The sequence below is a fragment of the Chroicocephalus ridibundus genome, chromosome 2 (assembly GCF_963924245.1).
Source record: "Chroicocephalus ridibundus chromosome 2, bChrRid1.1, whole genome shotgun sequence".
Lineage (NCBI taxonomy): Eukaryota > Metazoa > Chordata > Aves > Charadriiformes > Laridae > Chroicocephalus > Chroicocephalus ridibundus.
The window spans coordinates 74,604,842-74,632,701 of NC_086285.1; the positions used below are offsets into that span (position 1 = coordinate 74,604,842).

Here is a 27,860-nt window from a genome sequence, read left to right on the forward strand (position 1 = left end):
TGAATTCAGGGGTTTGCTAGTCAGAAGGAACAATGAACACGTTGTTCTCTACTGTCTTCTTCATTGACTGTTCATACTGCAGGGAAAGAAAAAAAAAGATAATGAATAACATTTCAAAAGCTTATTAAAACATTTATATTGCATAAGAAAAGAAACTGTAGAGATCCTAGAAGCACGTTTAGATTCAGCTTTTAATTCTCAAGCCTGGAACCCAGCCTAGAACTAGACGCTGCAGGACGAGGAGCTCCCATGATACAATTGCTCTTTCCTCAGCCCTGTCCCTCTTTAAGGGTGTCCGTCCTTCACCAGGAGCACCTCTGGTAAGTGAAAGGCCTGTGTCCCCGAGCAGCTCAGTGCTCATCATGGAAACTTTTCCCTCCGGAAAGGCTCAGAATATGAAATTTAACAACTAAGGGAAACAAGCCCTCGGTTTTCAGCGTCTCTTCTAAAATCCCAGGCCCAGTCTACTGTGGTGACCACAGACACGGCTTCGACACAGGGAGCTTTCTTCAGCTCTGTGCAGTGCAGGCACAGAGCATCGCACACATCACAGTAATCCCACAGTCTTGTTACAGGAATGCCAAACCCCCAAAGCGTTCGGGTCTGAGCATAAAAGCTGGAACAGCAGCAGTAGCAAATATACATGCCCATGTGATGGGGTGGACAAGATGGAAACTAAGCATTGTATCAAAGTTAGAGTATTCAGCTTAACCTACTAATTAAAACAAGGGCATAAGTTAGTGATTAGACTCTGAAGAGTTTAAGAACTTCAACAGAATATTTAACTGGGATCAAAGGCAAATGAATACATCTGGTATTTAGAAAGCAAACTTGGAGGCATCAAGGCTAGATGTCAGACCCAAAAAGCAGATGAGAGAAAGCATACAGGGTGCTGTTAGGCTGCAGAGATCCTAGCCACAGGATGTCACGGATGCACAACTCGAAGGGCAAGCGGGACAAAATGACAGAAGAGAACTGCATTAAGGATCACTAGCAACACAGAAGCCAGCCTCTGGATGAAGGAATCCCTGAGCTATTAACCCAGGAGATGCATCACCACCTGATAATCCTTGTTCTTAACTTCTCCCTTAGGCAAGTGCTTCTTCACCACTTTCCCTAGTCCCTAGCAGGGCAAACACTGCTTTCTCAATGCTTTTCACGCATTAGGATTGTGGGTCCCATAAGGAACCAGCCCCATAGATCAGCTAACCAAAGCTTTCCCCTCCCCAGGACCTCAGTTTCATCTTTTCACTTCCACCACTTATCAGTCAGGCCACAGTCCAGAGTCCACCACCCGTGCAGAGCTGCTCGTGTACTGCACATACCGTTGTGTTCCGGATAGTGGTGGCAAAACTCTTTGCTGTTTCACCCAGGGCTGAGTCAACAGACTGAATTCTGGAAGGAAAGTGAGCTTGGCTAGTTTGTCTGTGAAATGTTAGTACTTACTGATGAAACTTGAACAGACATTTACCAATAAAAGTGAACATCAAGATTGCCCCTTTTGCAGCTTTTTGCCCAGCATTTGTACAAACAGTATTTTTTATACAGGAAATGATTGCCGCCTCCTACCACCTCTGACCTGTAGATACAGAGATGACCAGAGGGTACTTCTTGTTCCAAATCCTGGTACAGGTTTCTCGAGGTATGTGCCTGTCTTACACAGCTTCCCATGCAGAGAGGCCTTCATTGCACCCTAGTCCCAATTCAAAATCCTCACATGGCTGCAAAGGCTCCATCAATGGACACCAAGTGGAGATAACATGCTGACTTCAGAATACTTCCCTGTATACCAGCAAGGGTACCACGAGCCTAACTAGTGCTCTCTGACCACCAGAGGAATTGTGAGCATGCAGGACAGCTGGTAAAGACATACCTTTCCTTTTGCTGGTTGCAGAAAGAACTCAGTTTGAGTAACTGCTCATTCCAGAAGTCCTAAAAAGAGCCCCGAAAAAAACCCCCATTACTTGGGAAGGGGTACCTCATGGGCTGGCACAGAAGAAGTCATACATACCACTACATCCTTCTCCATGTTTGCTAAGATTTGAATTTCCTTCTCAAGGCTGGCAAGCTCTTCAACAACAATCTTCTGAAAGGTCTCCAGCTTACTCAGCCTAGTGATGGGGAGAACAGGAACAAGTTTGACAGTTTAATGTGGAGTAGCACAAGGCAGATGACAATCCCTTCAGCACCAAACCTGCCTTTAGGCAGAAGCAAACGTCCTTGCTGAACTACATGAGGCAGTTTTGTTCTCAGGTATGTTACAGAGCACGTGACTAGCTGTACCAGGTCAAACTGAGCACGAGTTTAACTAGATAGCTTGTCTTAAAAACTAGCCAGTAACGGATGCCCAGGACAGAGCATAAAACGGGATTCCCACTGCAATACTTGCCCTGCATACTCGCCCAGCCTCCAGGGATTTCAGCAGAGATTTCCCAAGCTGAGAGAGCATCTTGGCACAAATAACCTCCGATTGGGTTTTCCTACCATAGGTTTGATATACATATACAGCATTGCCACAGGACGCCAGTGATTTCTATTCGCTTGTTTGCCACCTTTCCCCTGGCAGTGGGATGCCAAGCCATCATCTGATGGTGACTTTAGAAACTATCCTTCTGGGGTAGGACAGACTTGGCACAGCTCTATCCCCGCTGTCCTGCGGCTCTGGTTGGCCCCGGGTTACTTAGTTAATAACATCAAACATAGCAGCAGCTCAGTACCATCAAAACTCTTATCTTCCACCCCAAAACATTCCCTGGTTTTGTTTTTTTGTTTTTGGAACACAAACTTCAGCACGTACCTTAACGACAAGCAAATTCTGCTCATAGATATCCTATTGATACCAGGTATTTTGCATTTTAAAGGCTATTATTTCATACTATGTTTGATCTAAATCCTGCAAACTAAAAGTGTAGTAGATAGAAAGGCCTGATAGACTTACTCATACCTTAGGCTGTAGGCTGCGCTTGTATTTCGCTTATAACAAATCCATAACTATTATAATTGACTTTTTTATCTATCTCCTATCTGAGAAATTGGACAACTTGTAAGGCAAAAGGACCTTCTTAAAGCCCCATCTGGCGAGTAGCTGTAAAGTCCACTAACTGGCACTTATTTTGTGTACATCAAAACAAACTACAGAAAAGTGTCTGTAACAGACCCCTTACTTTTCTTCTCCCCCACTTCATTAAGTAAATCAGAGTCTGGCTTCTTCCTTAAAACATGTAGAAACAGAAGTTCCTACGTGTAATAAGAGGGTTTTTAAACAGATTTGTGAACACCAATAGCAATCAGAAGACAGTCTAAGGATTGCTTCATCAACTGCTCTTAACTCAAGCTTGTTTTGCATTAATTAATACATCCCCTCTCTCCTTAACAGGAAAAGCAGGATAAGTCACAGGAGCCATGCTTCTAAAACTCTTACAGAAAAGCAGGAGAGACACACGCTATTTTGCCTTACAAACCATAGTAAGCACAGTATCTTACTGTCAGGTTTGCTTACAAAGAGGCATTCTTTTTCATATCAACCAAAATTTACATAAAGCTGATGCTGTTTTCAGCCAGCAGCAGACAACTTACCTGCGCTCATGTATCTGTTTCAGCAAGGTGGCCACATTCTTCTCCGAAGTCCTCAGGGTGTTCTGTGCGCTGGTCTCCATCCTTTTGTACCGGGACTAGACACAGGATGCACCGTTAGGGATAAGCAATGGCCCAAGCCAAAACCTAGAATTCTAGTTTGCAAAACCCTTCCCTGGAATACAAATCCCTCCACTGGCTTCCATTTAGCTTAGTGGAAACCATCTTAACTAAATTTAAGCTGAAGCAAGATGACGAGTAGAAGTAGGGAGTTGATTGTCCCCCTGTACTCAGCACTGGTGAGGCCACACCTTGAGTATTATGTCCAGTTCTGGGCACCTCAATTTGAGAGAGATATCGAGGTGCTGGAGCGAGTGCAGAGGAGGGCAACAAAGCTGGTGAAGGGCCTGGAGAATAAATCTTATGAGGAGTGATTGAAGGAGCTGGGACTGTTTAGTTTGAGGAAGAGGAGGCTGAGGGGAGACCTCATCACTCTCTACAACTACTTGAAAGGACATTGTAGAGAGGTTGGTGCTGGTCTCTTCTCACAGGTAATTAGCGATAGAACAAGAGGGAATGGGTTGAAGCTGCAGCAGGGTAGGTTTAGACTGGACATTAGGAAAAAATTCTTCACAGAAAGAGTGGTCAGACGCTGGAATAGGCTGCCCAGGGAGGTGGTGGAGTCATCATCCCTGAATGTGTTTAAGACTCGTTTAGATGTGGTGTTAAGGGATATGGTGTAGGGGAGAACTTTGTAGAGTGGAGTTGATGGTTGGACTCGATGATCCCAAGGGTCTTTTCCAACCTAAATGATTCTATGACATGTAGGCAGGATACTGCAAATATGAACTGACTTCGTTCACCCACGCTAATTACACCAACAAACCTCTATGTAACCCATGCGACTTCAGGTCAGGGTCACATTATCCAGCTAGCAAAGAAGTGTGCATCATCCATACTGCAACACACTTAACAACTGCACAAAAACAGGTCTTCGTTAGCACTAATTTAGATCAGCATTAATGCAAACTGTGTGCATTTTAATCATAACTGATTTACAAATGCAACCACCTCCAGCCTTGATTCAAGGACTTCGTGACAAAAAGTTTAGTGTGAGCACCTAGCACCAGCTCAAAGAAAAAAGGGTCATGGTTGCATGATACAAAGTGCTGATCCAGTATAAGTTGGCTCTGACACATCTCGTTTGTTCAGAGCTTTTAAACATGGGATTTCATGATGGGTCAGATACTGTCTTCTCATATTAAACTTGGTTTAATGCTCACCTTTTTATAGCTAAATCAACAGTAGCAGTTGGTTTTTTGCACTGCATCTCAAGTATGTCTATATAGTTGAGTGAACCAAGAATACACAGCTCATATACCACCAATTGTGCAACCAACACCTCCACATACCATTAATCTCAAAGATACAAGCATGTCCTTATGGATCTACACATGTTCTAGTCAATAGCTGTAGCCTGTATTGCTTTCTGATTTTCATTACGAGTAAGTTGCATTGTCTTACATTGCAGTGAAACTGCTCTGTGGTCCAAAAGGGAGTTTCTGCATTTTTGATATGTGCCCATGAGGGCAATGACCCACAGCTCCAGTGTAGGTACACTGTCACTTTTGAAAGGGTTACCTTTCAAAAAGCTTTGATCCCTTCCCTCTGAAGAAAGTATTTGAAATGCCTAACCAAATCTGATGTTCCAGCATATCTATAAGACAAAAAAGGAAAAAGCTAATGAAAATTTCTTTTCCACCTTTCCTGTAACACTTCTCAGAGTATACAGGTACTGCAGAATATTTCTAAGAGCTCCAGGCTAACAGACACTGCAGCCAAAACCCTGCTCTGGGCCACAAAATATTGAAGGGATATTTAACACCAGTTCCCCTGGTCATAAGAAGGTAATTTCATGTGTTTTCATGAGAAAACACCACACATGGCACACACATTAAGACAGTGTGCATTACCCAGAACAACTTCTTTAGTTGGCTGATAAAGCTTTCAAATGCAGTAATCACCCCTGAATCACTGAAGTCTTCATGCAGCATCTTGGAAAAAAACTCATCAGTCACACTATCATCCATTTTCTGACCTAGAAGAAAGTGTATGCTCAGTTAGTACCATGCTGGAGGGCTTGTTGGAATATAAACCCTCCTGCTATTGAAGGGTTCATCATTCATGTGAACAATAACGTTTGTTATAGAGCTGGAATTTGAGTCTTGCTCTTCCAGGACAGAAACTGCCCCAAAATGCATCAAGAAAGTCATGTTAGAAAGCAGCATGGAAGAAGAGGCACAATACTAATCAAACACAAAGAGCAACATATTTACAGATAATGAGGCAAAAGCAAAGCATAAGGGGAGGAAAAAAAAAAACAAAACACAAAACCAACAACCCCCCAAAAAAGTCAGGCCACTGTTTCACTGTCTTCTACTTGTTCATCGCACGGAAAGCCTAACCCTCTCTTCTGTTCAGAATTAGCAGTGTTTTGCAGTTAGTTTGTTCATTATGCATGGTTTTTTCAGTTTTGTGGGTTTTTTTTTTAATAGCTCTGGAAAAACACTATACAGAAAGACTAGGAAGTGCAGACATCATTGAGCAGCTTTCCAAGTGGATTGTGGTTAGGGAACCCAAAGTTCCTTACTCTACATACGTAGTGTCCAATGGCAGTGTCGCAATACATGCCCTCTGCTACATTTTGACTTTTGGAGAAGATATCCTCCCTACAGATACCTCTCTTCAAGCTTCCATGTGACTATGATTTCTACCATCAAAAAAAGAAAAGCTGAAAGCATTTAAACGCTTAACCTTAATTGCTAGCCTGACTTTACCTGTTTGGATATCTGCTTCATTCTCTACTGAATCAAAAAGTTTCTTTCGTACATAGAAAGTGTCAGATGTCAAATGACTTGTTTCCCAACTGGAAAATTTAGGCTTTTTAATGTCAGTGCCCCTTAATATACCTAGAAAGAGACTAGAAGATGTTTCAGAAAAGACCTGTTCTTTTGCATGAGGTACATGGCAGTACCTACCAACTACTCAAGCAGAAACCACCACTGGGATTACCAATACTGCAGAAAAGCAAGCAACTTCATTTTAGGGTCTGACATCACACTTACAGAACAGGATAAGACTTCACCAGCAAGTCTCTTCACTCACAAAAGCCAACAACTAGACTGCATAATGCTATGCAAATAACTGGAAAGCTACCGTATCTCCATCTTAAAGACAATTTCTTTTCTTGGCCCACTTCTCTAAGCATAAAAAAAAGAAAACACCCTCTTGTCCAGCTGCTTCCCATTCTCTTTCCCAGCCCGAGCTCACAATCTATGCCCATTTGTTCCTAAGTTAATTTCAGCTGCTCCTTAAAAAAAAAAAAAAAGAAGACACACATAAAAACAGAAGAGGGAGGAAAACTATTCACACCCATTAACAGCCTTCTTTTCTGCATCTTCACTAGAGTTGCTATACAATTACTTTTAACCCAAGAAAACCCTTGGTAAGGGAGGCTGCAGCCTGTATTTCAAGGAAAACTTGCAAAAAAGCATCCTCCCTTTGTCTCACTATCCACATTCCTGAGCTCAGTGAGGTGTTTGTTTGACCAACCACCTCTCTGGAGTCTCCATAGGGCAGAAAGCAGGAAGGTGGTGGAGCCCAGGACAAGGGGGACGGTCAGATCATGAGGAGCACACTGAAGCAGATTTAGAGTTCACAGAGCAAGAGTTCAAATGCAGTCACAGACCACATCTGAAATTTCTGAATATAACCCTACTTACACCTTTGCATGGTATCAATTTCTCTCCAACTGTAAGACTGTACAGTAAACAGCGATGAAAATTAAGTCCTCAGCACTTACCTTCCCCCAAAATTAAGCAGATGTGTTGGTGCAGTGAAACCTTATCCTACAAGTGCTGGACAGGTAGGAGACATATTGGGAATACAGAACTGTCAGTTCATGAGAAAGGGGATGTTTTTGTCCAAGACCAAAGCTTCAGTGACTTGGTTCATAGTCACAATACCTGTAAGACAGCCTTAACTACATCAGCGTGGGGAATAGTAGGATGAAGAAGGCCCATTGCTGCTCAACTTTCTTGAATTTCAGCTGTTTCCAATCACCAAAGAGACTATGCAACAGCTTTGAATTAGCTTGTGCAAGTTCTGCTTCATTAAAGAAAGGTCCAAAATACCACTTACATTAAAAAAGCCGCAGCAGTAATACAAGTCATCATTCACCAAATGCTTATAATCATGGTCTGAGCGTCTATATTCTTAGGTATAAAGAAAGTCAACAACTTTCAGAGATGCTTATTTTTTTAAAAAAGAAGTTGCACTGCACTTTCACATCATTAAAAATTAGTTTTCAAGCTTCTTCTTTTATTTATTTCATATATTTTATTTTGGGTCAGCGGGTTTGTAAATCCCCAGCTCTTAATAGCTATCCTAGTAGTTCCCCTGTGATCCAAGGATAGGATTTAAGAGTTAGTGATAAACTCGGGAACGTATACAAAAAGCATCTTGCCATAGCCTGTCGTGGTATACAAAACAGAGGAATGGAAGATATTTCTTGTGCAAAAAAAGTATCCTTCAAATATCAAAATTCTCAGTGCCTACTTGTCTTTGAAAGAAAAATTAGAACTCTGTCGACACCCCCTTCTACTTTTCAAACAGCTCTTCCATGTTATCAAGACTAACAAACCTGAGTCCTTCCGCTTAAAACTTTCTTCTTCTCCTGACAATTTGCCAGATGCATCAAGAAACTTCTAAGGAGAGAAGGAAAACACAGTAAGAAGGTACCACCCTGCACTGCAGACAAGCTGTCAGGGGTTTCCCTAGTTACAGGAAGCAAAGCAACACAATGCACCGTTTTTAGATGACAGTTTTTAGATGACTAACAGCAGATTAGAAGGAGTTTAAGCGCCATGTACTGCACCTGCGTGGCCTTCTCCTCATCACTAGAATAGCCCTTGGCAGATGCATCAAGTGATAGCGGTCCCCCTTTGAGCTCCTCTGAGAGCGTTTCATCTGCATGAGAGATCAGCCAAATGACACAAGCAATAGAGGTTGAATCCTGTATTGACTAGAAAGCTCAATTTTATGACATATATAAGAAAAAAAAAACAGAAGAATCCACCACCTGCTCCTTTATCTCTTCACACAGAAAAGAGACAGAGGCTCAAACTCAGTCCAAAGATTGTTTTATTTCTGGCTGTCAATTAAGTTCATTTCTTCACCTCTCATTAGCCCCAGCTAATGTTCTCCCTGCTCAAGAGACTATCTACAAACAATATCCAGCCATCATAGCCATTACAAGAAATATCACAAAGCGGAATGCTTATGAAGAAAACGTGAAGGAAAAAGGCAAAATTTTAAAAACAGCAAACACACCCGCACACATATCAAGACAACTTTTCTAATACATTGAAGAAGATTAAAAAAGAAATACCAGCAAGATCCACTGTAGGTAAGTTGTCTCCCTTGGAGCTGGATTTGCTTTTTTTCCTAAGCGTCTCCTTTTGAGCTCTTTGCCTTGATGTTTCCTGCTAAAACAAAATCAAGTCTAAGCATGTAATTTATTTAAACATTAATACAGAAGTAGGGGGTTGAGTTGATTTTGGGGAGGGACACTTTGTTTGGTTGGTTAAACACACTAAGAGCAGAGATACACTTGAAATATGCATAACATACTGATAGCTCTCTCCAACACTGAGGGAGATCTGTGCCCTGATGTTCAATGCACACAGAAGTTCTCCCTTTAGCCATTATAGTTGCATAGTGGATGAAGTTCTCATAGCAGAATCAAAGCATTTTAGTCAAAAAAATAAGAGAAAAGGTTTGGGGGAAAATAAAAGCTTTCAATGCAACTATCAGTTCTGGAGAGTTTTTTCCCCAAATTTTCTGTATTTATGTGGGGACCGTTCCAAAACATTTGATATACAGCACTTAACAGCTGGGCATTGGAAAAGTCTGGCATTGCTAAACTGTATTTTATTTTGCCTGATGTATGTCTTGTCCACCAATTCTCCTATTAGAATAACCCATGGTTAGTTTTCCCAGAGCTGTAGCTGAAAGTGGAGCAGGACAGTGCATGAAACAGGACTCAGCATGAGCACAGGACTTGGAATAAAAGCCCTGGAAATTGCCCGAAAAACACAGAGGAGAAAATGAACTTTTCCAAGGCACCGGCTGGCAGAATAGAATAGGGAGACACAGTCTGGTACAACTCAGTTGGGATTTCTGCAGGTATTTGGATAGGCAGCTGTAGCTATCGGCATAGCCCTAGAGGCAAATTCATTCCTGTTGGAGTGACACCCACGTCATCCAAGGCAGATGTCACACCAAGCATGCCAATTCCTGCCCAATTTTCCATCTATCACAGGTAAATATTATAGTTTTAGAACAACTTGCTTAGGGCTCACGCACAGCTGTTTCTGTTAAGTTTCCTGTGTTTTCCTAAGACCTCCTTGTTTCCCCAGCCTCTAGTACACCAACACAGTCTCAGCAACACTTACTAGGCAAATTTGTCCATCAGAACATTTGATAAGAAAGATAACACCAGTTTGTTTAATTCCTACTCATTTGTACATGTTTTGCGTACGTCGTGTTTTAAATCTGAGGCACCTAAGCTTGACAGCTCCTTACCTTCTTTGTCTCGTAGTCACTGCCGCTACTTGGGGAAGACATTGGAAGCACTGCAAGGAGAAAAGTTTACCTGGTTACTGACAATATAACTGTGTGGCTTACCCAGATAAGGGTTTGTAATAAGGTTTGTATCACAGCTGGCTCAGCTTCGAGTTTGATTTTCTAAGCATTTACAAGAGGAAAACTTCACAACACTTGCATTAAGCTTCAAAGCCCCTTTCTAACAAAGCTTCTAAATGATGGTGCAAATGTACACGACTCACTGCATCCAGAGCAGTTATCAAAAAAAGGAAGCAAGCTGAGCAGTTTGTCCAGTGGTCCCCAAACCCCAGCTGGGGTGCACGGGTTGGCACTGCAGTGAGAACAACAACTTCCACGGAAACACAGTACAAAGCATAATTTCTCCCTCAGCTTTCTTTTGCTTTTTCATCCCTACAGAAGCCACCAGCTACCTGAGCAAGGCTCATCCTCCATGAGAGAGACAGAGAGATTCCAGCTCTTTCTGGGCAATTTAGTTTGAATTTGGAGATCCCAGAAGCTGACACAGCCATGGAGCATGGCCGCAGGGGAGGTCTGCTGTTGGTCAAGCCTGAGCAGAGGATGCTATTATTAGAGATTATCACATCTGATTTTGCAAATCACTCCGAGGACAATTGGCCTGTCAATGTATAAACAGGGGAGCAGGGTGCCATGCTCTGCAAACTGTGTGGTTTCTCAAGTTTTATTCACCAGAAATACAACTGACATGTGAAATGAAGAGTGGAAAGTTGTAGGGAGGAGGTATGACAGCTCCAGAGAGATCCTTGTCTCCTTGCATTCAAAAGCACTAATGCAGCCACCAGGTCAGCACCCACGAGCTCTTCAGCCCCATTACAAAGGGCTGCACCCACACAGACATTTAGGTGCCAAATTTCCACCTAGATGTTTGAACTCCAGTACGTTCACTGAAGGGAAAGGGACAGGAGCCCGGTTCTTTGAGCACAAGGGTGCACAAGGCACCTCCTCCACAGGGCACCCCGTACTGCCAGCCTCAAGCCTGCTCTCTCCTACTTGGATCAGGACTCAGCTGAATCCTCCTTCTCAAATCATCATCAGCCACTTCCTTATCTGCAGTGCAGTACATCGTGCTCAACGGGGGGCCAAGCTCACCTTTCAATTTACTTCTCACCCTGGGTCTTTTTCGGGTATAGTCAAGAGATTTTGGCAATGACCGTTTCTGAGGGTCAAGGATCCAGCTTTTTTCACTCTGACCAGTACTTGTGTTTTCATTGTTGCTTGCAGAGAAAAGATGCTTCCTGTAACTGGACTAAAGATACGATTAAGAGTGAGTCCTGTGCAGTCAGCTCCCTCTGTCTACCCAGAAGGCCCCCAGCCATTCCCCCTCATTTACTCCCAAATTATTCCATTTCTTACTCCCCACAGTGCAAGACCTAAAATATTTTAAGCTGTGAAATCTGTCGAAAACAGCAGTATAAAAATACCAAGAGACACATGCTTGCCCTTTGCCAACATGGGGTCTACAGCATCCTCCAACCTCACCTTCCCCCTGCCTCCTGCATCGAGATAAGAGAGCTCTCACAAGGAGGAAAGCCTTGGCATGCCTGAACTGCAGCCAACACCACAGTGAGGGGGAAAAAAAAAAAAAAACAACGAACACAGACATTCACTCATGGGTCTGTCAGTCCTGGCGCACCCTGAGCACTGCTTTCAGCAGCAACAAGCAGGCCGTTTTGAGGCTACCAGCCTCACGTTCCTCCACCTCTGGGCTGGGTACGCCTTACACTTCAGCCAATTCGTACAGGCGGATACAGGCAGCCATCAAAACACCCACAACCTACCAGCCTTCTCTTGAGCATGTTTGATTCCTCATTCTTGTTTCCTGTTTCATAACTCCTGCCAAGTAACCCACAAAGACCCGAGTTAGACTAGCAGACACTGTGATAGTGCAGTGCAGAAGGAGCACAGCCAAATAGCAATGGCAGGAGGGTTCCTATAGAGATCAGCAGGAGAACCAAACTGTTAATGCACAGTCTTTAGCCAAGTTTTTCTTCTTTGGTTCATTTCTGAAAGTAGCAATCCAGGGATACCTAGAAGATTCCTTTTAAAAGAAAAAAAACAGGCTACATCCTTAGAGGGGCAAGTCCCTGGGAGCTTGCTATAACTGGAAGTGGCCAAGGCGAGGCAGAGGGTTTAAGCATTTTTTGAAAATTTAATCAGTAATTTAGGCATATGATCAGGGGAGGAGGATGTTTAAGAGTTAAAGTCTTATTACTGTCAAAGTGGACAGGAGTTATTATTCTCTCCAGTAACTTTTATATTCTCAGGTACTATTTTAAATATTAGTATTGACAACATACACAGATACCGTGGCAGCTAAGCAAGGAACTATTTTACTAGAAACATCTCACAACCTTTTTGATCCCAACTTAAAACAGCCTAACTAAAGCAATGAACTCTTCTATCATGGAAGAAAAGGTTCATAAATGGTACGTGTATAATCCTGTACCTCTGATTTTGAGAAGAAACTTTTTGGCCAAGAATCTTTCCTTTGGCTTCAGCAACCTAAAAGAGAAGCAGGCATTTGTCTTAAAGTCCAATTACCCCATGAAATAATCTACAAAATTAAAATGTATCAGAACCCAGAAGGGCTAGAGGATGAATGGATTACAAGTCCAGCATGAAAATCCAACTTTTTAATGGAGTGGGATTTGTTCATTGGAAGTGCCATAAATTGTAACAGGCCAACATCTGTCTTCTTAAATAGAATTACTTCCTCTTTTCCTTGCTTTATGAGTAACGCTCATTTTAAGCAATAACGTCATAAGAAGCGTCATTTTAAGCAATAATACCACTAGTAGCAGCATACAGTACCTGGACAACCTTTGGACAGGGCTGCTAGGACATAGGGCAGGGTACCATGAAGCAGGGTTTTATGCTGACACCCAGTGGCAGTAGCGAGGATTGGTCGGTGCCCAGTTTATAACCGAAATTTGGGGTGTCCCACTGAGCACCTATCGCCTCTGAATTAACAGGCAGCAGTGTTTGTACGGTGAAGCCATCTTGATGGAAGCCACCAGGAGCAAGTTTTCAGCTTCCTGGGGAAACCCAAACTGGTCAAAGTTTCAAAGCAGGCAGAGCCACTCATTTTTATTCAATTTTCCTAACAGTCTGCAAATATAAGTCAAGCAGAATTTCCAACATAAGTTTTGTGAGGACTAGCTTTAACCAGGGATTCCCAACATGCAAAGTGTGGCTCAACACAGATTTCAGTCTCTTCTGGTTTAGCCTAGGAGCGCAAAGCAAAGGATGCTCAGCAATCTGCTTTCAATATTCAGTAAGATGCAAACAGAGGCTGGCCTTCAGTTGCAAAGATATCCCTTGGCCTCACTCAACCAACAGCTCAAATTTGTTGCAGTTGGTTTTATCATACATTACTCACCACAAAATTCAAGTAGTGATGAGCATTCTCCCCACCCCCCAAAAAAAAAAAAAAAGATATTTCCATGCATAGCACAATACTGAAAAAAAGAGAACCTCAGATTCCCAGTTGCCTGTTTTGCTAGAACAGCATGTCCATCCTCACTCCAAGAGTGAGATATCCCCCACTTCAAGTTACCGCTCTGTCAGCTGCTGAGCTGGGACCTTAGTGTATCTCCTAACAGCTTCTGCCGTGACTTTACCTTTTCATGACTTGCAGAATCTGAGTTTTCAAAGTCATAGAAGTCCTTCCTGCAAGACAACGTATACATGGCAGTGACATACTATCATGAACAGTTACCCTATAGAACTTCATTGAGAATATGGGGGGAATAACTTTTTCCCCCACTCTCTTATGAAGTCTGTTATAAACAGTCAAATACTTTCTATGCTTAAAAATGCGATTTACTCAGCTTCTAAGAAATACTTGTTCCTTTCCTTCTTAGCCTCCATTATCGTCTTATTTAATTCTCACACTTTATTTCTTTCAATTACAGATTTTTAATTTTAAGAGAAATATGAAGAAGATACAAACAGGTTAGCCTATCCATGTTTATATAGTGGAGGGATTTTTTTTTTCCACATGTCACTAATAGTATGTGGTAGGAAGAAGTCATGAATGAATTTAAAGACAAAATTTCAGAAGTACTTAAAAGGGGAAAAAATCCATTTAATTCCCTTTTGAAAATTCTAGTACTTGATGTTTGTTCCCTAATCCCTTCTCTGTATGCATGTAGATTTTTTCCATGCCTTTCAACAATTAAGATGAAGTGTACTTTTATTTCTTTCTCCAAATCGCAGCTATTTAAAAAAATCCTACAATTAGCTCTCCACATACAGTACACCCTTCCCTTCTTATAAGCAAAAGGATAGAAGAGTAAAGAACTAAGCTCTTCTCGTTAAAGCTTCCGGAAGGAAAGACATGGTCATTCTCACGTAAAACACTAGAGGGAGCAGAACGACCGAACTAAAACCTTCTCCATCTCGAACTTCTACAGTGCCAGTCCTGTTTACAGTTATTTGCTGCATCAAGCTATTTGGTCTTAAAACACAGAACTCGTAGTAATGATGAAGTCCTGCATCACGTTTTCCAATTCTTATCTCCAAGCGATAATAAAAAAACCCAAAACTTCTGAACACTTGTTTTTTTAAGCTAAGAGCCAGTAGACCTAAGCAGGACACCCAAGGAAGCCCTGGAGCAGCCAGAATGGCAGCAGGGATCCTCACGTACAATTCATTTACTCTCTTGCCCAGCAGCAGGCATTAACTCGCGCACAACACTTTGCTGGCAGAAAGCACAGGAGGAGGGTGCAACAAGACAAAACTTCTAGTGCCACAGACAGCATATGGTCTTCAAACTCGAGTGCTTCTGCGGGCAGTGCCACTAGCTTTGAATACAAGCAGACCGTTCAGGTATGGGTGTGAGGGAAGGGGACAAACTGAGAAAGAGACAGTCCTGCAACTCTAGGACGCACAATGCCAAAGAACTGGGACAATATCTGAAAAAGCTTAGGTATTTGTGAAAGAAGCTGCCACTCAGAACCCAACTCACTGGAGGACAGGCAGGATTAGAGTTGGGTGAGGAAAAAACAGAAAAGCCAACCTGACACAGTATCACAGAGGTGAGGGCATTTTTTTGGCAGCCTAGCATTACTTTCTGAAGTCTTTATTGTCTTGGGGACCCAAAGATTCCTATTGAGACATTACGACCCTTCATAGCCTCCTGCTTGTTTTGCTGTCTGTTCTGTTCAGATGATCCAGCCTGCGGGCACTCCTTCCCTCCATTAGTGCTAGAAATGCTCTAAAATCACCAGGTACATGAGACCCTGCATAGATACGGGGCTTGTGTGTCATACCTGCCTTCAGTCCTCTGCTTAGCCAAACTTGTTTTTCTGTTTCTCTTTTCCCAGGTAACATTCTTCTGAAAAGAAAGAGAGTTGCAGGATCTAAAACTACAATATGCAAAGTCACATTCTTATCCCAGAGCCTGCTAAAAGCAGACATAAGGAGTGCCAGGAAACATCATTCACCCCTATTGCAACAGCCATCCATCTCAGTTTCCTGCAGTTTTTTCCTACCAGAAAGTACTGGAGTCCTGAAACTAAAAACTAGGAAGGTGAGGATACAGAAAGGAGGAGTTCATAAGCTTTGAATCTAAACATAGTCCATAGAAGTGTAAACCAAAGAACAAGTCTAAAATGTGATTTCTTCCTCCAAATGAAAATTATTGCTTTGGAAATTTAGTTTCTCTCATGTAGAGCATAGATTATTTTTTTTATACCTAGACATATCAAAAGAAATTTCCAAGTGCGCAAGTTGTCTGAAGAAACACAACTGCAGGTGGCTCTCAGTTACTCATTGTTAATTTATCCAGGTTGCAAGCTCCTATGCCAGGAGTACAGAGACAAATCTAGTGCGGGAGGATCATTAGAGTTCAGATACAAAACTGCATAAATATGTCTGTAGACTTCCAAGACTCACTTCCCTTCAGAAACCAAACCTTTGCCCTTGCAGACCATGCCCAAGACTGTGACATGCGAGTTTGTCCCACAAAGGGCCAGGCTGGTTGCCCACATATGTTCCTAGACATAAGCATAGCACACCACCGCCAGGAGGTATATACTGAATGAACTCAGCTGAGCTTGAATTACATGGCTGGGCCACACTAGGCTGAGGCCAGCAGCCATTACCCTCTGCAGCTTGCTCCTGGTGCTGAATGGCATGTTACATCAGGTACAAATGACACTACATGGGCTTAGGACACTACTCAAGGGCAGGAGGGCGTCAACGCATCCCAGCTTTCTTCTGCAACTCCACCAGAGCACCTCTTCCGTGCCCTATGTCTCTTCATTCAGGTGGGCCCCAAGGCAAACATACCTTTGGTGTCACGGAGGTCAATTCCTCCATGGGTTCTTCTTCCAGGGGCTTCTCACTGGGGACAAGAGGACACATGAGGGGAATGCAGTGCTGAGGGGCTGTTCATTTAAAGCCCAAAGAGTCAGTTTGCGAAGTACTAAGAGGAAAAAAACACTAGGAAAAGACACTTGCACCAATTAGTATCAAAGCAGTGATTTAAAAGGTGTATAGGGAAGACAGCTAATCAGTAGTTCTACAGAAGGCCAGCTCGTAAACTCTAAGAAATGCTGTCCTGCAAAGCTCTGAAAAAAGGTATTACTAATGCCAAGGTGAACTCAAATTCACATGATCTTTCACAAAAGTCATCATCCTCATTATGAACAGCTACATATCTGGTGAGCTCCGGTTACACAGCTGAAGTTAAATTCCGCAATACAGCTGTATGCTCATCTTGTATTTGGTTTAACAGGTCACACCAAAGTAGCCACCAAGCCAGTAACCCAACATCACCATCCTGCAACACCAAAGTGCTCTAACTCTGGACAACCAGCCGGTGGCAAAATAGAATCTTTGTTTTCAATTTAATAATTGATGGAATAAACCTCAAGATCACATGCATTAAAACCCAGGGGAGGGAAAACAAAAAACAAAACCAGAAAAAACACACCTTGCAACTTTTTGTCTGTGAGACACTCACCTAGGCTTAGTTTTCATCCATGGAGACGGAGTTTTGGTCTTTTTTGCTGAAGGAGGCAAGGAAACTACAGCTTCACCCTCTGGAGCTACTATTAAATGCTTTATCTGCTTTTGCTGTAAGGCCCACAAAAGCAGAGCCTTCACCATGTCACCTGGGTGACACACAACTGGGTCAGACTTAAGGAACTGAAGGGAGCCATGCCTGACCTGAGCCTTGGTTAGCATCTTCCACATCAGTCCGCTGGCTCACTGTAATCATGGCGACACCAGAATTAACCATTTTCTGCTCGGAGACATGAAACCATGAACAGAGCATGCATAACACCAATAAAGAAGCGGGGGTTTGGGGGGGGGTGGGGCAGAGTAGAGATTTTCAGTGCTAGCCTGTGGCAACAGCTGGATGACAGGTTCATCATTAACCACACATAAAAAAAACATTTTAGGTTGCATATAAAAGCAATACTACGAGCTTCTCACTAAAAGCATCTCACCATCCCCTAATAAGAGGGAGCAAAATTTATTTCTTTTTAAAGCAGTTTTGACAAAATTGCAGCTCTGGAGGCAGGTGTTTGTGTGACTTCTCACCAATATAAGACGGAGTTTGAAAACATTGCCATACCTGGGTACAGACTAGTTTTCTTTGAAAGAAGGTTTTAACGACACCTAATAAAAAAAGCAGACTAGAGGAGGGGGAAAAGGGGCACATGGACTGTTTCACCATACACCAAACACTTACTGGTACGGTGCCTGTTAACTGTTGGCTCTGCTGAGAGGCTAAGCTGTCTGATATAGAGTCCATGTTTTCAGAGTTCGAAGGATCTTTCCTGCCCTCTGGATTAGTGGACTCGGGTACCACTGCAGGACAGCAACAGGGGGAGAACTTTGTTGCAGTTACTGAACACACACACACGCATTTCCTTTCCATTCTTACACATGTGTATAAAAGCATAACAATACAATTTATAAGGCACAAACACCTCAAGATCTTGTTTAATAGAACAAAAACATCAACCATCTCCAAATTACCTAGTGCAGAATTGCAATACTAAATAAACATCATCTTGAGCCTACTCCTTTTAAGCCCCTCGTACTATATGAATAAGTTTATTATCTTATTGCTACCTTCACTCTTAGCTCTTGAAGACATAGAACAACCCTTTGTGTCTGGCTAAAGGAACAGAGCAGCAGGATCTTCCACCATCTCTGTTTCCCTCCATTGAATCTCCACCAGGCAACTGCAAAAGTTGTTTCACTACTCTGCCCTCTCTACTCCTTGATTGCTTCAAGTAGTAGTGCCCACCTTGTACCTCTGAGTGCTTCATGGTGGACACTGATGAAGGAGCTTCTCCCTCACCTGCACCTCCAGAATCTGGGATTTCCGTTCTAGCTCATTTTGGGTTGTAACCCGAGGAAAATAGGAAGGACTACCGAAGAAGTTACTGTCTCAGACATCTAGAGCTGCAAGTATCCCTTTTGCCTATTCACCTGGAGGAATCTGAAATGCACAGTAACTAAGAGAAAAATAAAAATTTGCTTTTAACATAAGCACATAAAGAACGCTACCTAACCTAAGAGCTCTTCAAGCTTCTGATTCACTTTCTGAGATGATGGGTTGTAGCAGTAGAAAGAAAGCTGTGAGTTCATTGTCTTAAAAGACTTGGAAGGATCCCTTAAGCGAGTTACACCAAGGAATAATCCACACAAAAAATAATCACTTTAAAAACTGAAGAACAGCCAATTTGGTATCAAGGACATATCCCAGTCTTCAGACAACTATACAGAAAAAAGCCATCTCCCAAATTGATACTGAAATTGAGCTGAGAAACATTTCCTGATTAATACCAATTTTGATCATGCATGCCTCTTGCTTTTGTGCTGAAAGCAGCTTTTTCCTCAAACTATGGATCACAGCCTTGGTGGAGATTTGCAGAAGAACTTCAGAGCAGGGTAGAGGGAAAGGAAGGAGCTACTTTCTCTTCCCCTTGGACAAGTGCTGGCCTTGGACCTTCCTTTTGGGCAGGCACCCAAGCATCATGCCTTTACTTCAGGCTCTGCGTTCCCTCAACATCTATCGTATTTGGAACAAAATTAAACTCAGACCAGTGTTCCTGGGAGGAAACATCCTGCAGATGTTCACTGGCAGCATGGAAAGTGACACTATTGGATCACAGAAAATTCAACATTCCCAACTCAAAGAAATACAAAGCATTGGCTGTGGGCTGGTGAGGAGAAGGAAGTAACGGCTATTCCAGGTCCAGCTAAGAGCCCTTCCTACTGTAAGGCACACATGTACATTTGTAGTTGGGGCACACAGAGACAGTCCTGCAACACAGGATATTTACAGCAGCACTCACAATGCCCCTGCATACAGCAGCAAGACACCTCCTGCAGAGAGGACCTGAGCTACTGCTCATCCCTCTACAAACAGGGATTGCAGGTGAGTGTTTCTGCTCCCCTGGCTGCACTTCCACAACAGCCCCCAGCACCTCCAGGGCATCATCTGCTCTGCGTGGGCTAATGGGACCAGAGCACACCATTCTCTATCATGTCTTGTTGTTGGAAAGAAACAGAAGTGGCCTCCCTGCAGGAAGCCCTGCAGGCTGCCCCACCACACACACCCGCTGCACAGAGAACACATCAAGTGCCAAAGTGCAAGTGCTGGTCCATCAGGGGACCTGTGCACCCACGGGCACACAGACGCCACAATCCCCTCCTGAGGGGAATCTCGCACAGGCACCCGCACAGCACAGCCAAACCAGGAACCAGGCATGGGGCAAGCAAGAGAGGATGGATATGTGCATCCCACTGCACTGCAGCTGCAGGTGGAGAAACCCTACTGCACTCTCTTTGCATGTCAGAGGTCTGCCACCAGCTGAGATGTGCCATGCCAGGCTACCTGCTGGTGCACGGATCTGGCCTCCACGAGCCGTTCCTCTGCCTATGCAAGCCCCACAGCACATGGCCATGGTGCCCCATCCTCACTCCCTGAGCTAGAGAGACCCAGTGTCCACCAAAAACACCAGTTACCAAGCTCAGCAGATACAAACAGTAGAAGATTGAGCTTGGGGGTTGCACCATTTTTTGGTTTGGTTTGTTTTTTTTTTTTTCATGTGGTTAACTGCAAGCTGTGGACTGCAAGTGAAGATACTCATTTCAAAACTGAACAATTTAAACTTCATAAAATAATAATTTAAAAAAATCACCTGCTTCATTCTGCCTGGTTTGCTTCCCAGCATGGACAGACTCCTCTTCAGTCAAATTTATCTGTTGGTGTGAGTTAATCTCATGTGAAAGTGACCTTAAAAACAGTAAAATCTTTATCTAGCAAAGTCAGCTACTTAATAACATAACTAACAGTTGTTTATCACCAGCAACAATTCATCGTCAAATCACTGGATGATAGTGGAGTTGACCATTTGGAAATGTCTCGGCTCCTGGAAGGATAAATGACAGCCGCTCTACTATGGCTATTTACTGTCATGGAAGATTTTCTGCAAATGCCAATCACGTTATGTGGATGAATCGCAAGTATAAAAAATTAGCCATATTAACATTTTAAAAAAAAATCACCCCCCGTGGTTTTTGTTTTTACATTAGCTTATTAAAAACTTGAGGTTTTAAAAGTACTCTACTTTTAATCTAGAAGTACCATATATAAAATCAAAGATTTGTGTCTTGCAGCATTCTGTTTCTCTTCTCTAGGTTCTTGTGTCACAATTTGCTCATCCGGTGCAATGTAACGCTTTGAGCTAATATAAGAGAATGTATACACTTCAAGTTATGAAATTAAATGCTATAGGCTTTATTTTCCTGCTTCAGAAATGCAGCAAAAATAATCGTATCACACTGAATTGATTAACAAACCAGTTTAACCTTCCAGCTTCTAAACCCTAAGTCTGAGTCCCCTGAACACCTTTAATCTCTCTTCCAGGCCAAAACTAAGAACATCTATACAGAGAGTCACAAATCCTCAAGGGGATGACAGATATATGATAAACAGACATGAAAAAAAAGCCACCCAAACAAAAAAACAAACCTGAGTGGTTTTGCCCAACGTATATCAAGTAATATAGTTTAGAAAAGAAGAACTCGTACTAAGAGCTTACCATCATTTTTTCGTCTCCCAGGACTTTTCTAACTACACTGAAGATTTCAAACTTTGCACTGAAAGATATTTTGATTTTTGTTGCTTCTGTTTTGTTAAGAATAGCAGGAATCTTCATGTAAATTTTAACAATATTTTGCCCATCCTCCTCTGTGTAAAAAAAAAAAAGCAGTTAAGTCGTTTTAGTGCAAGACATTCATTCTATCACCCCAAAAACCAAAAAGTGGGGGGCGTTTGTTTTGTTGTTGGGTTGGTGTTGTGTTTTTTTTTTTTTTTTTTTTAAGCAGTTTCTTTTATATCTTGCCCACACATTTCCAGTTACTCTGTTCACTCATTTCTTTCTCACCGGATCTAGATGATTATGCTGTTCCCTAACACATCTATAAAGTGACCCCTCAACTCAAGCAAGTAGGTTATGGACCCACAGACAGTCCAACACGCAGAGCTGGTGCAAGGTGACCACTGAAGCGCGCAACAGGGAGAGGGCGAGATACAGGAACTCTCTTCAGTGATGGTGAGATTTTAGGTTGGCTCCCTCTGTCTTGTGAGCCCACAGCCAAACAGAGAATAACACTGGTTGGAAAACCTTACCCTTCAGGCTGTAACTGCTGACTGCTTCTTTCGACAGCCTCACAGACTCCCAAAGAGCACCCTTCAAAAACCAAAACCACCACATCAGAAGGACTAAGCAAGCGACCCACTGCATTTGGTAGCTAGCCCAAGGCCACTTGGGCTTTGCTATTACCTCGTTACTGTCCACATAGAAAGTCACACTCTGGGTACCAGTATTGAAGTCAATCCAGAACTCCTCCAGCTTCTCGTCTGATGGCTTCTTCACCTGCAGAAGCACAACAGCAGTGCTGCCATTCCCAGAAAACCACACAACTGCTGTCTTATTCTCAGTTTTCTTCAAGACGACAAAATGGGAAGAAGTTGCCCTATGTGCATGTGTACACATACGCATACCTTACAGAAATTAGAGTTGGGATCAACCTGTAAGTTCCCAGCCTACTGCTCACCCAACTGGACCTGCAGAGTCAGATGTTGCTCTACATCAGCCAAGGGACAGGCAATACTTCACGCAAATGCCCACATGTTTGTGGCAGGAAAGAATCTCTGAAAGTTTTCTGTGTTTTTGAGCACTTGAAATAAGCAGAATGAGTGGAAACGGCTTCCATCGACTTGGTTTTGATTTGATGTCAGGAACGGTGCCACAAATACATTTATTTAAAGGCTAGTAAAGCAATCTGCGGGATCTATAACTGTGACCTCTCCTACACAGGTGTCAGGCTAATCTTGTTTTCTGGCAGTCTGGGAGCAGCTCTGCCAGAGGAATCAGAGTTGTCCTGTCCTCCTGTTTCCTTTTAGAGATCTCTCGTCTGTCATCACCACGAAGAGAAGCGCTGCCTCTATCATTTGGCTGACACAAAAGCAAAGTCAGCAGCAGTAAGTTGGGAACTAAGTGACAAACAAGCAGGCCGTACAACTAGAATAGAAGGTTACGCTCTACACTCCAGAAAATTAGGCTCTCTTATGAAAAACAGGGAAGAAAAAAACAAAACCATATATGACAGAAAGTAACATTTTAACAGCAGTAACACTGCAGGGAAGGTGTCACAGTGTTAAGGACTGTTTACCTCGTTCATGTCAGCAAAAGCAGATATGCAAGGAAATGAATAGACTCTGGAAGAAAAGCAGACTTCACATGACACATTCAACATCAGAGTCCGACTTTATGAAAGACAAAATCATTAAGATTGGTTACTAATCTTATTGTCAAAAATATTTAATAAATTCCTAAGAGTAAAATAAGCTTGGAGAAGCTTAGAGAATATAGTATTTTAGTAATGCATTGCCTTCATTAATTTCACTTTCAAAAGAACCACCATAAAACGAATAAAATCACTTTCTTAAGGACTTAATTATTCATATATGTGATGCAAATCCTTTTCTTTGGAATATAACTGAGGTCAGTTTACAATCCTTATTTCCCCCCCCCGCAGTAACGACAGCACCAGCTTAGTCTGTTGGTTCACAGCTTACCTTCTTTCATCCCCAAGCCTTTCATTTAGCCGGTTAAGAAATTTTCTGCAGTCCTTCAAGATAAATGACATCTTATTAAAAAAAGTCAGGCTACATTTCCTTTGCAAAGAGTTATTCTATTGGGCTGTGTAACCTCTACTGCGGTTATAAACTTTTGGCTAGTCAGTGTCATGACAAAGGCCACTGGGGAAGAAACACTCAAGTTGCTACAAATGGTTGGACCCCACTTATGACCAGCAAGCCTCCAAACATAAACCACAAAAATTAACTTGTTTATGCTTTAGAAGTAAAATAACTTAGAAATAAGAGCTATTTTAACAATATGCCATTTTATATTTGCCAGATTAAAAAATTTAAAAAACGAACCTCCATCCACAAATAACTAAATAACTTTGTGTATTTATAAAATCGATTTTGTAGGAACTTCTTACAAGGACATCCTGACTGAGCTCAACCAAAACTAGCCCCTATACAGATTTGTCAAGTATGTTGTTTTCAAAATAAGGACCCTCACCGTCTCAAATTCTCTATCCTTGATCTCTTTGAAAGCTTCAGCAAGATACTTATCTTCAAACCAGTGGTGAACAAGGTCATCCCTCCATTTTTTTGTCATTAACCTACAAAGTGCTTCTGAAAGGGCAACCTGAAGGTCATAATCTATGTGGTAAACATAAGCACAGGATAAATATCACCCCCCAGCATAACAGAGGGTTATAGCATTGCTACTCTTGCACTTGTATACTACACAGTCCTAGTCACCAGCCAGCTTCAGTTTCACCTAGGAAGACAGCGTGTCTTGAGGGTAAGAGCCAAGTGTTAGCTCCAGGCACCCTCAGCTCCCCCTGGCTCAGCAAGGTTGAGATGCAGAGCACCGCTAACCACGACACGCACGAGTGCGTGATGTTCTTGGGGATCAGGGAGGGGATGAGAGCGAAGCCTCATCACTAACTCAACAGGATTCAGTTACATTTGACATACCACGGTAATGACCTAGAAAGCGTTATCGCTAGGAGAAAACAAAAAAGATTTCACTCAAGAGGCTATAAACCTTATTAACTGCAATTTGTCCACATTGTGGTGAAGCAGTTAAAATTTATTTTTTTAAAGACTAACAGGAAGCATGGTTTGTAAACACATACATAAACCTGGTCTAATTGCCTTTCTACATACATCAGTTTAGCTTTTCTTATTAGTTAATACAAATTACTAATACTAATCAGAAGGAACTAATGCATTGTTGCACCTAACAATTTTTGATTAATGTTTTCTTAAAGTACCACCTGATTTTCCTCCCCAAAAATCTTGATAAGGAAATAATTTAAATTATAATTCCATCTACAATAAAGAAGCCGATGAAGTAAAGCCAGAGAACCCCACTTTCATACGAATAACCACTAAACACTTCTTACCACCAGCCTCCAGTATAGTTTTTGCAAGGTCTTTCCTGGAACAACATAATGCAACAAGTTAAAGTGGAAATAACTTTAAACGTTGTTGCAGGGAAGACGGTGTTTAGCTACAGGACCTGGAGGGAAAGCCACTTACGTGAGCAAGCACATCTCCTCGGACAGAGGGAATTTCTTTCTCTCTTCCCGTGGGACACTATCGAGTATAGAGTTGAGGGTCCTCAAAGCCTTTCCCCCCCCACAGAAAAAGGGGCAGAAAAGTAAGGGAAATAATTCAGTAACATATTTTTCACATTTTGTATCTGATTACACACTCCTGTGTGCACATGTATCTGTAATTTTCTTCTCCTAGTAGGAGTCTTACCTCCTGACGCAGAGCGCAGCAAATATTTTCTTCTGTCACTAGATGCCCTAGTTCGGGTAAAAATAAATTCACCAACTCTTTCTTCCCTAGAAAAATCGTTTGAAAGGTTACAGCTAGCACTGAGCTGGTCTCCATATAAAAGACAGGTGAAGCAACTACAGTTTGTTGTGCTGAAGGAGTTAAAATATCCCAACTCAGAACGCATTTTAAAACAAAGCTTCCAACAATCTAATCCTAGACAGAAAAGGGAACTCATAACTTCTCTGTAACAAAAGCTCCAGATACTTTAACTGCTGACCTGGGTAACTATTTAAATAGGTACAGAAAGGAAAAGCTACTTACTAACCACAAGAGATAAATCCATAATATACAGCTTTTGTCAAAGTCAACAGAACAAACCACTAGAGTATTAACCTCAAGACACTCTTGCTCATTCTGCTCCCACTGGAATAAGCTACAAGGATGAACAAGCTCAAGTTACCTGGCCCACAATGTAACACTTCATTTTCACATGACTTGTGAGCCTGGATGTCTGGGCACACAGATACTTGCTCTTTCTGAGAGCACCTGCCCCCCCACCCTACTGGAAAGCCATTTGCAGCCACAGACAAAGTCTTGCCACTGCGATGAATAAGAGACAGACAGACATCCCCTTGCCCGGTTGGGACGGCTGAAGGAGTTACCATGTTATTCTGCAGAGGTGGTAGCCTTCAGCAATGGAGTAACACCTGAAGCCACTAGGAACAGACATGCAAGAGCAGACCACCTAGCCTGAACTCCTTTCAGAAGCACCACTTACTCTGACCAATTGAAATATTTGATGCTGACCATTCAAACAAGATACCACTAGATTACAACTACACCAAGCTAGATTTTTTTTTTTTTCAGCATATTTAAAACAAGCAAACAAAAAAGAAACAGTAAAAGGCTTTGTGTTCTGATGTGTTAATGAAAATTAACTGGAGAGAAATCAGCAGAAGAATTTAAAGAAAACATTGCAGAGAGGAGAGGAGGAAGAGGTAGGAAATGGAGGGGAGAAGAGAAAGGGGATAGAGTTCAAGCAGAATAAAGAAAGGTGTTCCTGAGACTGAGACTCAGGATATCGAGGAATGGAGGTAAGAAAAAAAAATACTGACCTTCTTTACTGCACTTGCAAATCACCTGATGGAAAAAGTAAAGGAAGCCTTCATTAACACATGACAACCCAAGAACAGCAATACTCAAAGTGCTGAGGTGTTTATGTCCCCACTGTCACACCTTTCAGGGGCTAAATAACATAAAACATCAGTGTACCCACATCAGGAAAAGCACAGTGCCACCTGATACAGGGATGTCACTTATGCTCACCCTGATCATACAGGCTGGCATTATGCAGGGAGGGTCAAGGGAACGAAGCACCCACTTCCCCCAGGGATTTCAGCAGCACTTGAGAGTGCAATGCTCTCAGCTTCCCTGGAAAACCCACATCTTGGCATCACTGCATTACTTTTATTGCACATGTGGGCCTATGTAAAAATACACTTTATGTTTACACACTCCAGTACTAGATATCGTAACATATGATATCTGAAGAGCGTTAAAGTCCACTGAGGAAAATTAAAAGTAATAATGAACAAAAACCCACAACACAAATAAAAAAAACCACTTAATCCTCCACAGTGAAAACATATGGAAAAAATGGACATGGAAGACAAAGAAATCATATTTTTACAAATAAATAATTTATAGAGTATTTCATATAAATTCAATCTGGTTAGTAGGGAAAGAAGAAAATTTGATTTTGCTCAAATATCTTTTATCAGGTCTCCTAAAAAGAGTCATGAGTATCCAAATAAATTCTGACGCACAAAGTGACACAGTTCTGGCAAGCTACAGACAAGACTGGGGGAACAGCTTGGGGAAGGAAGATAAAGGCATTCTTCCTACTGAAAATTTACATCACTAGGCCTCCGATACCTTCAAAGTTACAAATATTTAAAAATAGAAACCTAAATGAGAATTGGGAGCAGCTCAGCTTGTTCTTTAAAAGTTAAGTCAGCTGTTTTAAATACCATAGGAACAAGTCACCAGGACCACCTTGGGAAACACGTTTGCATGTAAGGTCCAGCTCAGTGTCGGTAACTTGTGCTTTTAAAAGACAGCTTCAGCACAAAAGCTTTTATTTGCAGAATGCATCAGAACTTCTCGCACGTTTTCCTGCAAAAACAAGCACTTGGCTTCACATTAGAAAATGAGAAACCGCTGCAGCTCTGGGCAGCCCCCCTGCAGCAGCTTCTCCCAGGTGTGTCAAACCTCAGCCTGACACCAGCCCAGAGCACACCCCTGGACACTGCCCGTCACCACCACCTGAGCCACGTCCCAGGCTCAGTCCTGGGGCACAAGGTCTGCGTGACTGTTCATTTTTTAACAGAAAACTGCCTGCAAATGATGGCTTTTTTATCTAAGAAAGGCAACCCTTCTGCCCCCTTAATGCACGTACATACCAATGCAGAGTCAAAGAAGTCTTCAAGTAGTAACATCAGAAATTTATTCTTGTCTGGGTCGATGAGGATCAGAAATGCTCTTGTTCTGTCAAACCAAGATACCAGGTAAAAGTTAAAAGAAAAAAAAAAATCAGTTAAAACCCGGAAAGAAGGGTTAATAATCCTTATACTAGATATATCTGCAGGAAGCCTTACACACATAGACAGGTTTT

At 42.3% G+C, this 27,860-nt stretch overlaps 1 protein-coding gene across 1 annotated transcript; it reads right to left on the reverse strand.

The window, feature by feature from the left end:
- Positions 1-16: 16 nt before the first annotated feature.
- SYCP2L (synaptonemal complex protein 2 like) lies at positions 17-27,684 on the reverse strand. The gene is given in 33 exon segments (XM_063323957.1): positions 17-76; positions 1,326-1,395; positions 1,874-1,932; positions 2,012-2,111; positions 3,577-3,671; positions 5,547-5,671; positions 6,411-6,542; positions 8,276-8,339; positions 8,510-8,601; positions 9,023-9,119; positions 10,219-10,268; positions 11,368-11,524; positions 12,057-12,111; positions 12,725-12,780; positions 13,899-13,947; positions 15,552-15,625; positions 15,627-15,641; positions 16,573-16,627; positions 17,249-17,294; positions 17,461-17,530; positions 17,990-18,102; positions 20,451-20,511; positions 21,354-21,502; positions 21,944-22,004; positions 22,098-22,190; positions 22,990-23,035; positions 23,396-23,448; positions 23,910-24,052; positions 24,805-24,839; positions 24,941-25,029; positions 25,166-25,251; positions 26,302-26,326; positions 27,649-27,684. Coding segments are annotated over 33 exon segments (2,511 nt in total).
- Positions 27,685-27,860: the final 176 nt, after the last annotated feature.